The 11,218-nt window shown below is 41.4% G+C and overlaps 1 protein-coding gene across 4 annotated transcripts in view; it reads right to left on the bottom strand.

The window, feature by feature from the left end:
* The window catches only part of RASGEF1B (RasGEF domain family, member 1B), a 24,864-nt gene extending 14,883 nt beyond the window's left edge, over positions 1 to 9,981 (bottom strand). For 2 of the 4 annotated variants that reach the window (XM_009320243.1, XM_009320242.1), the window contains exons 1-6: positions 9,805 to 9,981; positions 7,910 to 8,032; positions 6,753 to 6,890; positions 2,103 to 2,315; positions 1,930 to 2,004; positions 544 to 639 (exon numbers count right to left, since the gene is read on the bottom strand). In XM_009320243.1, coding sequence (XP_009318518.1) covers positions 544 to 639; positions 1,930 to 2,004; positions 2,103 to 2,315; positions 6,753 to 6,890; positions 7,910 to 8,032; positions 9,805 to 9,981 — 822 coding nt within the window. Of the gene's footprint in view, positions 1 to 543; positions 640 to 1,929; positions 2,005 to 2,102; positions 2,316 to 4,381; positions 4,385 to 6,752; positions 6,891 to 7,909; positions 8,033 to 9,804 lie in introns of all 4 variants that reach the window. The other 2 variants (XM_009320244.1, XM_009320245.1) reach the window with 2 other exon arrangements.
* Between the last annotated feature and the right edge of the window lie 1,237 nt (positions 9,982 to 11,218).

Raw genomic sequence — 11,218 nt, 5'->3', positions numbered from 1 at the left:
CCCCCCAAAAGAAACAACACCCCTGTTAAAAGTCTCTTCCACATGTACCACAACTTCACACTATGCTTTACATGTAGAGGAAGCCACACCATTGTGTTCAAAAGCCCGCAGGACAGCAAAGACAACCCAGATACCGGGCAGGTAGAGAGCAAGGACAACACGTAAGGAGGGTCTGCCAAGAAGAAGGATACGAAGAACAGTAGAGCAGAGAAGGGGGTCAGCACAGAGAAGAGAAGAGAAAAGATGCCTCCATTCACAAGGGGCATTCACAGAAGAGAAGGGCAGATGCACTCCTGTGCCAAGAAGGACTAACCCAGCATAATACGTCACATGAACAAGGCCGAGGCATGACTATGATGCTGAAAACACAGAACTTATTTTCTCTTCAGCCCTGTGCTGACTTAATCCACATGTGAAAAAGTACAGAGCTGAGAGAATGAAAAGTCAAAGGGCACACTGAAGGGGCACCAAACCTGAAAAGACTTCACAGTTTTAGACAACTACACTAAACAAAACCTTTTAGCAGAAAAAGTCCTCGCTCACCATACAGATTTCTGTTGCAACCAAGTAACTGAGCCTGTTAAACCATTCCACATAGGCTTCCAGGTTCCGGGTCTTCTTTCGATCTCCATAGCAGCTCTGCAGACAGAAGAAAAATAGCAACGTCTAGTGTAATCTTCATCTTTTCCCTGAGAGAGACCTTTTGGCTTTCTGCCTTGCCATCCTCAAACACTGTCAGGTAACCAGGAATAACAATTACCCAAAGTGACAAAAAGCTTAGAGGAAAAGCAGCAGTGATAGTATTTGAGCATGTATAACTTCTTCCTGAGCTGTTGGCTCAGTAAAGCACTCAAGCAGGCATGCGGAATCCATCACCTACTGTAAGTCCTACCGGGATGCTTTAAGGATTTAGGATAGACTTACGCAAACAATCAAAGAAAGTATCTGCTTAAAGCTTCCTTGAATATTAGCACTGTTTCAGTCCTCAATCCTGTCCCATTGATATAGTAGAGACAACATTATGCCCTCTGCAAGTGCAGAAGGAAAACAGGGGCCAGCCCACTCCACTGGCACATTATGTTCAGTTGTTGACGCCAAATTAACATACTGCATCCTAACTTTGGGAGATCAGCTCTACCATTTTGACTGGATTCTCCCTTTCCTAACCAGTGCTGTTTGTTCTGTAGGGTCTTCGAACGATTCCCACACCACATCTCAGGGTTGCCTAAAATGGGGTAGACAGCAGTTTTAGTGATCTCTACCTACAAAATGATTTTCAGAGACTGTCTGACTGAACATCAAATTGTAAACTTGAGTCATTCTATTCTGTTTGTCAGTTTTAGGGAGGACAGTAATTCAAGTTTTAACTGCCAGACTTTGGCACAGTTTATTTACAGAGCATAAGTTATCTTGAAAGCAGCACTCAAGGAGATGACATCTCTAGCACAGTTAGCTAAAAACACTGCGTCTTTGCCCTTCATCTCACATGGATCTAGAGCTCACTGGTCCCTTTTTGTGATGTGCGCTCTACCTGCAAATTGCCCCACTTGCCAGTTTGCTGCAAAGAGTTCACTTTACTGAAATGAAGAACAGATGTTGAAAATTAGCTTTTTCCAGCTGTAGACCACATAGGTGGCCTAGAGAAAACATTCACGTGATTAACTTATCCCTTAGCTTAAATCAGAAAAAACAGCAAATGTGTTAATTTGAATCAATTTTTTGGCTGAGTTCTGGAGCTCCAGGAGTTGCCCTCCAGAAAGAAAAAGTATCAACAAAATTTTTAAGAGGAATATTAAAGCATTTTCACTAAAAAGCTTGTTTCTGCAGGTCCTCATTTATTGCTGGACCTCACTTCCAGCTCATGGGGCACCTGAGCTCCAGAGTGTTAAATGCCTCATTTCAGAGCTGCTCCAGATGTGCTCCAATTACCTTGTCATTATCCAAAGGATCCTTTTGCACAAATGCCTGGACAAATTCTTCTGGTCCAATATAATTGAGTCTCTCCTAAATAAAGCACATAAGCAGCCAAGTCATATCCTATGTTTACCTGCATTTCAAAGAGAGGGGAAGGATGAAATCATACTTGAAGTATAACAACTCACAAGCTCTATGTGTGTTAGCTGCTGAGCTAACGCATAGGGATCATTGCAGACTGTGATTATGTCCCTCTGGATGGACTGGGGCTTGGTCTTTAGAACCGTGAGGCGATCTGTGGACGTGGCATTAATTTTCGCAAGTACTTCCTCATACTGGCTAACAGTGGCAAGCTTCCGAATCAGGTTCTGGAGGAGGTGCTGTACGTTCTTCCAATACATCTGTCATGACATGAAACAATCGGGAGACGTTTTCAAAATGTGAGAAGATAGCATTAAAGACTGCATGACACCAAAACAGATTGATGCTGATACCTGTATTTGTTGTCAACTTAAGATACACTCTACTATGTGAGTTTCGAATATTGGCATTTCATCAGACCAACAGGAATCCAGCTGAGGATTTAAACAGATTATCTCACAGATTCAATAGTGACCTGGTTAGCTCAAGGAACAGCAGAGAAGCCATGCACAACCTACTGCATGAAAAGTACCACCAATCACCGAACAAAATACAAGAAATGAAAATACTCCATCTTCTCCTGCTTAAGACCACAAAAAAACCAATATATGGTCATTCAATGATGAAAAAAGGGCCTGCTTCTCTCTGGAGTAAATCAAGACCAGTTTCACTGAAGTCAGAATTAAAACTTGCAGTAAATCTGAGAAAAAGGAGAAGATAATAAAAACATCTCTCTCTTCTCTCACCTTGCAGGCCTTTCCGTGTGGTGCTATAAGTTAACAGGAGTGACAAATTTAAGTAGGAGCAGGACTCAACTCTTAAGTAGATAGGTCTGTGTAACTGACCCCAAAGTGGTTACTCTTCCAAATTCCAGATATCATCCTAAAGCCATTAAAGCAAAACCTAAGTGGCTGAAAAAAGGAGCATCCAAAACCTATTGGCAGCACAGTGATCAGTCCAAGGCAGGAATGTTTCCTGTATTCTAATGAATTCTTCATTCCTTCCAAAGCTGCCATTTATACGGATTTCCAAATTTACTCAAATACAACAGCACTACCCTGGGTCAGATTCATTCTTGAAGTCAGTTGTGTTCAACCAAGGCTGAATTTGTCTTGTTACTTGGTAAATAATTGCTTCCTGCTTAGATTTATTTTTATTTTCTAGACAAATACACACAGCATAATTTTTCACCGGGGTGAGTGGGGAGAGAACAGGGGAATCTCAAGCTTTTAAAGAAAAGAATCTACATTTTCCTCAGGGAGACAGAGAAGTATTACTTCAAGTGCTGCGCTTCCATAAACAGGTGTTAGGTCACACACACACAAACTTGCTTCACTGACCCATTCCCTTCCAAATTCTTTGAAATTTCTTGTAAGAGAACTTTATGAAGCATTTTCTTGCCCAGCTGGTAATGAACCAAGAATGAAAAAACATCTAGAATACTCAGGATGAATTCTGGCTACTGATGGAAATCACATAATAATCAGTGGGTTAAGCTTCAAAGCAAAAAAATAAACCTTGCCTGAATTTGTGGTTCGTGTCAACCCAGAACTGACAACAAAATCAGGGAGAAAATGGGTGAAGATACAAAGCTGAACCACTTAATTCTGGTCAATCTGTTTCTGTAGCTGGAAAGTCCCAGAGAAAAGGCAAACTGGCACAGATAGATACCCTCCAAACCAGAACAAGAAACCAGGGTAATTAGCCCACATCTGATCTAACAGCAGTTCAAATGTAACAAACACCCCTCTGCCCAGTGATGAGGTAAAACCCTCTCGGCACAAAGGCAGAAGGAAATGCCAGTTTCCTCTCACACCTCATGGATGTCCCTGAGCACACAAAACCAACATCCCTCTGCTCTTTTGAGCCTAAGTCTCCTCTTGAGCAAAAAGGCAGTGACCTCGAGGCATTCTGTGCAAGGACGAGTACGTACTGCACTTTGCACCCATAACAGGTATTTGCTGCTGGACCATTACTTAATCTCATGCATTTTTTTAATATCATATATATATAGATAAATATTTAACAACACACCAATGAACTCACAGAATATGTCTTTTATCAATTAGATATTAATTTGATTGTAGTATGGCTACCAGTCAGCCTACATACATGGTCTTCCTCTAAATTAGATTTACCCTTTCCACTTACTAGTCCCACAGTCTCATTTTTTATTCTATATTCACACTGACAATGCTGATATTTATTTATATTTAAAAACCTCTGAGGATTGGACAGCATGGAAGAAAGCAATGGGACGCTTCACCTCAAGGTCACCCCTTTGAGTCTGTCCTGTATGGATAGTGACTGGAAGTACCATTACTACCTGCTAGATATGGAACATCATATGTTAAATGTGTTTCCACGGTCAATCTCACTATATGATATCATGGTGGGGAGAAAAAAAAAAAAAAAAACGGTCAGTGCAACGTTGGGCCGCACATGAAAAGACATCAGGATACAGGACGTGGCTTTGGTGTGACTGCATACGTTCAAGTGTTTCACAGAAAAAGCCACTGATAAATATTTATATGGAACTAATCAGGAAATAGGAGGCAATGGCTGATGGGAAAGGTTTCAAAAGATATACCTTGAAACAAAGGTCAGTTAAGTGGTAAAAGGGACCAGAACAATCTAGAAATATCTCATGAGCATGATGACCTCTCAGGACACAGAGAGGGAGAAAGTGGCAGGAATGGAATTAAATTGAGGGAGAAGATGAGAAAAAAATAAACCCACTAAGGTTTTTCCGAAGACTTTTTTTTTGATGGAGCAATATGTTGGTGTGGTGAACGGTTTTAGTTGGACTCACTGATAGCTCTTAACAGTACTGGAGCACAATAATTCTGGAAGTAGAATAAGAAACTACAAGTAGAACAGCTGTAGTGAACAGGAATAGGAAACATTGCTTCTTTTGTATCCTTCAGGGTAATGACTCACACAAATCCAAGCAATCTGTAGAAAAGCAAGGTCAAGGAAATTGCCATTTACTGTTCCAAGCAGTTCACAATAACACCAGTCAATTTACTGCAGCACTTCTTGCTTTCCCTTTGTCTTTCTAAAGGAAACCTCAAAGTCAATAAAAGCTCAAAGCTAGAGCTAGAAAAGATCTATAGCTCGCTGCCAGAGTAAGATTGCTCCCTAGTGCTCATTTTCTAGCAGTTTGTACATCTGTCTTTCCCCTCAATAGATGACTTCACTGTTTAAACTTGTCTGTATTGCCAGAAACTTCACTGTAGACAACACTTCCCTGTTGCCATTTCACTCTTGCATCCACCAACTCAACTTCCCCCAGGCTAAACAGCTCTCTCTTTTTGTGCCAGTGGGTATTTTTCAAGTGGGTGTGAGTCCTCAATCTTACTACTTTTCCTTGAACCAAACTTCAGTTCCCTATCTTCCTATTAAGAGTACCCAGAAACAAAGCAACAGTGCAGGAGCACTGTACAGGGAAAGGTGCCTCCTGGCACCCCCACAGTGAAGGCAAACCTATTGCCTCTCCACAATCCAAAGCCCCCTGTAGCTATCTTGCAGCAACTCTAAGCTTGCCTAACAAATTTGGTATCTTTTTCATTTGTATTCCATACTGCATCTCACTTTCTTGTCCCATCTTCTTTTGTCCCTCCCCACTTTCACAACATCAAAATGTATTTCAGCTTCCAAATTCAGTTTAGGTTTGTTCTCTTCCATCCTTGTTTACAGTCTCTCAAGATCTTTCCAGGTCTTTGGCAGCACTTGCAGCTCCTCTCAGTAAAGCTTACCTACATGCTTGTTAACATGCCATTTGCTACCTCATCCATATCATTATTCAAAAGCTTACATAAGGAACACCAGCCCCTGAGGAACACTAGAAAGACGATGCCATTTAGCAATTGCTCTTTGCATTTATAGTTCTTCCATATGCCACTCCAGTGTCTTTTGTAATCTTAGTATTACGCCAGCTACACATAATCTGCTTATTGAAACCTTGTTAATTGCCTTTCCACTAAGTGAATATAAGCCTTGGCTTTTGGCTGAGTTTATTTCAGTACTTACAAGACAAGCATCAGTTAAGCATCAAAATATTTCGTAATACCTCTGTGAAACTTTACTTCCATCTGAGAACTGGGACTTAGAAAAAGGACAAGCAATTTCCTCGTGTGCTCCACTCAGATGAAGGAATATGACAGACTTCTTCTGAGTCCATATTTGATGCTTTGAGCTCAAGACAATTCTTCCTGGTCCAGTTTTCTTTTAGAAACTTGTTCCCAAACCTACTATAACTCTTCCATTGACCTACAGGTCAGAGGCCTAATTCCAATACACCTTACTCACACAAATCAAAGCAATTATCAACATTGGTAAGGATTTCTCAGATATGTAAGGCTTCCCAGTGTCTTATCTAGCTGCTTCCACGCAGAATCACTAAAATGAAAAATACTAACACCGACCAAATTGTGTCTGTCTGCACAATATGCAACTATATCATGGGTTTAGGGATGGAGTGAGCCTTGCCCATGCTTTGAAAAGGATCTGCTTATGCTGTGTGGTTTCCTCCTAGGCCTAGGCACTGGACAGAACTTGTTGCCTACCAGCACCTTCATAATAAGTCAGCTTAGCCACCCAGAGCCATACCATGTTATTAACAACAACAAACCTGCAATATCAAAGCATTAAAGGAATGCCTTTTTATCCAATAACTTTGTGCACAGACAACTTACCTCATCACCACTGGCTATTCTTTGTGCCAACTCCTTTAAGTTCCTCATCATTCTTTCATCTCGGAAATCGTAAGGAAACGTCTCTGTCCATTCAGTCAACAACTGTAGGATTTTAGGTGCAATTTTTCGTATCCGGTTCTATTTGAAAAAGGTGAGGAGGAATGTTACATGTAACAGCAATACAGCACATATCTAACACAAGGGAAATAAAAGTCCCTTCTGTAGGATACTGTGGAGCATAAGGGTATGAAGGTCAGTTAAATTTTTAAGCTTAATTTAATTCAGCATTGGACTACAGGCCAGAGCCAATACCCATCGAAGCCAATGAAGAGACTCTCATTGGCTTAACTGACTTGGAAATTAAGGCCCCAGGTAGGTGGAAATCTTAGAATGATTCCCCTCCTTATCAGGAGTGCCTCAGTGCAAGACATTTATTAGTGTTTCCATAACGTACGGCTAACTATCAACAATGAAAGTGATAATCTCCAGTTTTGCCAAGACTTACATACGCACTATACCTTATAGTGAGAAAGCAGTGGAATTATTCAAGTATCTTAATTTAATTTGTGTCATTTTCTACTGTGGTGGAGATTCTATCCAAAAGTCCACATCCTGCCCCCTTTCAACTCTAGACATGACACACAAAAAAACCATGCATTCCCATGCAAAGGGGCCAGCAATCTAAGCCACTCCGCAAAGACTGTAGCAAGAGTGTAGCTTAAGCATATGAGACAGGTCAGTGTAATTCCCATTGACGTGCTTAATTCATCACTACATCTTTCCAACATTTTGGCATTATACGTCAAGACGTTCGGAACCCTGAAACAAAAGCAACCACTGCAGGGCCAGTGCAGGATACGTCATTAACAACAAGCACTGCTGTTTCTGGCCCATGCATTGGTAAAACAAACAGTGCAGCAGCAGCAGCAGTCTTCACAGAGGACAGGCTGAGTGTTTTGGAAATTTCCCACAACTGTCAGTGAGGTAAATGAGGTAAAATTTACAAAGGGTAAATAGTCAAATTCTAGTTGCTTGTATCAGGTTTTCAATCTATTTAATCCTATTGAGGACTCTCCTGAGTAGGAACATTTTGCTGTGGGCAGGGCAGAGACATTTGCCTAGAACTATCAGGAGTCCCTGAGAGTGAGGGATCTTACCTTGTCGAGGCCAGGCTCGCTTAGTCTCTGCTGCTCAATGCACAGATGGCAGACTTTGGCCATGAGCTCATATGGATGCATGAACAGGCGTGAACTGAGAAGGAAGGTGAAGATGTATGTCCTCTGCAAACAAGAGGAAGACAGAAAAAGGGATAAATTACCACCAGTTTTATATTTTCTCAAAATGTGTTCCTGACAAATTGGTTCCTAATACTTTACTATCTGTAGAAGAAAACTCTGCATGTGGCTGTGCCAAAAGCTATTAATACAGCAGTAAGCATTTAATTTAACACTTGTCATTGCTCCAGAATCAGCATTATAAACTCCTGCTTGAGCCAAGTTATGCAAGATTTAACCAAAACAAGGCAGGGCAGGACTGGTTTAGCTCTCCTATTGCACACAGCCTTATTACAAGCTCCGTATCAGAAATTACTCAGAATAAAATTTCAACTCATCTTCTCTTGCTCTCGAGTAAACCTTTGTGAGAGCCATTACCAGATTATATAACTCTTTCTAGCCCAACAATGGAATAAAATTCATGCTGCAAGTCCAAGCTACTTAGAATACCAACAGAGAAATCTTGTCTGCTTCCACATTGCTAGTGAAAGTAAACAGTCTTCAGAAAAAGAACAAAAAAAGATGCCAGTTGACCAGATTGTTGAGCTGACTCAATTTTGCCACATACACCATCTTTACTATGCTGTGTTTGCGTGTCTGACCTCCGTAAACGGCACACTATGACCTTGTACTTCTTTTAAGAATCCCCAAATACTCTTCATTTCTCATAGTATTGCTTGTCTCCTGGGTGAAAGCGGAGGGAACTACATAGCTTAATTTTACAGAATAAAAATTAGTAACTCTTTCTGAGGTTACAAGAAGAGGCTCCTTATTTTGCTTTAATTTTCCATATATCATGATTTGAACTCATTGTGAGATGGATATTCAAAATATCCGCTCCGTTCTCCACATTGCCAGTAGTTAAGTATCCATGGCACCCACAAGAAAGATTCTACAATGTTCCAGTTCTAGGGACTTGGAATAAATCATCATGTTTGACCAACTGGTGTCTAAATTGCTACATGTTTAAATTTTGCATTAAGCATTAATGGATAAGCACAGTCCTTGCTGCTGTTAACTCTGACACAAGTTAAAAAAGATCCTGTCTTGGAAACGTGAATAGATCTATGACAGTAACAGAAGCTGAATATAAGCGGAGTGATGTCTTCAACAGGACCCTTTCAACAAGGAGATGCAGTTTCATCATCCCTCAGTCATCCCCAACTGCCCCCCTGACCTTTTGATATCATTCTTCTTTTCTAAGAATTATATAAAATGTCTCAATGCACAGATGCATCTAGACAGCCAAAAATTCTCAGATGACAAACGTTCTGTTCTCACGTCCACCCTCTGCTGATTCCAAACAGTGTGGTACTAGTTCAACACTTCCAGGTGCTAATTGCAAGATACATATGGATCTCAGATGAGCAATGGGAATGCATTAAAAACTGTTTGTTTGTAAACTAAATACATTTCATCCTGCCGTGCCAGTGGTCATGCCTTTCTCCTCAGCTTGCATGACAGATTTTTAAGGGTCAATGGTACATACAATCCATCAAACAGTAAGCCACACTAGGTACTTACTTTATAAATGAGTCACCAGGGTTGCACACCTCACAACAGGAGTAATAAAGAATTAAACTTCCTAGGTTAGGTGAGTTACTGCATGCTGCACACACACGAAGCACATGTTTATCCTATCATTACTGATCAGTCAACTTGAACCCCTTCCTTAGCAATTTGATGTGACACATTCTGCTTTTGCTGCACATGTGAAAGTTCCCCTTTACAAGATGCATCAGGCCTAGCCATATAGTTAGCTGGGTGTATAGACTTACGTCAGGATAGTAATCTATATTGGGTACCAAGTGCTGGATCAGAGCTTCCAGAGACCCCGACAGGAGGTTGTTGTCATGGTAAGAGAGCCCTCCACAGTTGTCCTCTTTTGACTGATACAAGTTCCTGCTGTAGCCGCTGCTGTCAAACATAGCTGCAAAGGGAGGTGTCTGTGGCATCCTTTCCTGAGGAGACACACAAAAGAGGTATCGGATAATTACCAGAAGGTGCAACATAAGAGGCTTTCTACACTCCAGAGATAGTACTGCACTAGGAAGAAAAGCCAGCGTCACACCCTGGGTTGCTTGCACACAGCAGTAAAGATTGTACTGTCTTCCAGCCTGTGCAGATTTCTCAGGAAAGGACCAACGCAGGCTCACATCACTGCCCGTCTATCGCAATTGCCAAGCGCTTCTTTCATATCTTGCTGTTTCTTCATTAAATGACAGATAAGAGGTCAAGGTTAAGAGTTAGAATCCTGAGTTCCCAAGGTTTTGGGAACTTAAACTTTCTGTAAAGCTTTTGGGGACATGGCATAACGTTCATTGACAACTTAGGTAGCTACTGTCAGGATTCGCCCAAAGAGCAGTGCTCTGATGGGGAATCATGTTCAGGCTGTCACGGGCTGACACAACCCCAGTCAGTGCAGGGGGAGAGAGACTGAAGTGAAGCCCTGAAGAGGTTATGTGTGAGGACAGTCTCCTTATGCGACACGACAGCCATGTAACTGCAATCAAAAGCTCCAATTTCCCAACTCCACCCTGGTAAATCAGTGCTGGGTTTTTCCAATTACACTGTGACAAGTGTGCCCAGACTAAAGCCTGACACTTCAGCGCATCTGTCTCCACCTACTCTCTGAGTGGCTCCACAGAAATTTGGAAAAATATGCCTGTGTATAGTTGCTTATCAATGTCGTCCAAGTTCACCAATGATATCAAAGATGTGAGCAGAGTCAGAGATCTGTTAAACCCTCTCTACAAATTCTGTGACAATGTGAAAAATCCAGCCCTGTGTTTTCCAGTTTCAGATTTTCTTAATAGTTAAGGAAAAATAAAGCAATTACTCATCAGTCTGCATCTCAGTGCCTGTGGAATAAAAATGTCTTACCAAGAAAAAGATCAGCCAGTGCTGCAGGCTGTTCAGTCATCCAGAGTAGTGGGTGGGCAGCAAGGGGGCTATGACCACCCAAGAACTTTTTTGGTGATGCAGTATGTGAAAAGGCCAAAAGATAAAATCTCTCTGGTTACTTGAGAGTTGAGTTATACCCTCCCTTCCCCGTTTCCTCCCTCCCCTGCCTTGTGGGAGTAGCAGTTCTTGTCAGTTTAAGGAACGTGGGTTTTATAGCCTTGACTGCAAGCTAAGTTTGTGTCCAGTTTTAACCACAAATATGTGCCTCTTTTAACTCTACTACAGCTG

The sequence above is a fragment of the Pygoscelis adeliae genome, unplaced genomic scaffold (genome assembly GCF_000699105.1).
Source record: "Pygoscelis adeliae isolate BGI_AS28 unplaced genomic scaffold, ASM69910v1 Scaffold583, whole genome shotgun sequence".
Taxonomy (NCBI): Eukaryota; Metazoa; Chordata; class Aves; order Sphenisciformes; family Spheniscidae; genus Pygoscelis; species Pygoscelis adeliae.
This window is presented reverse-complemented; position numbering and strand designations above follow the sequence as displayed.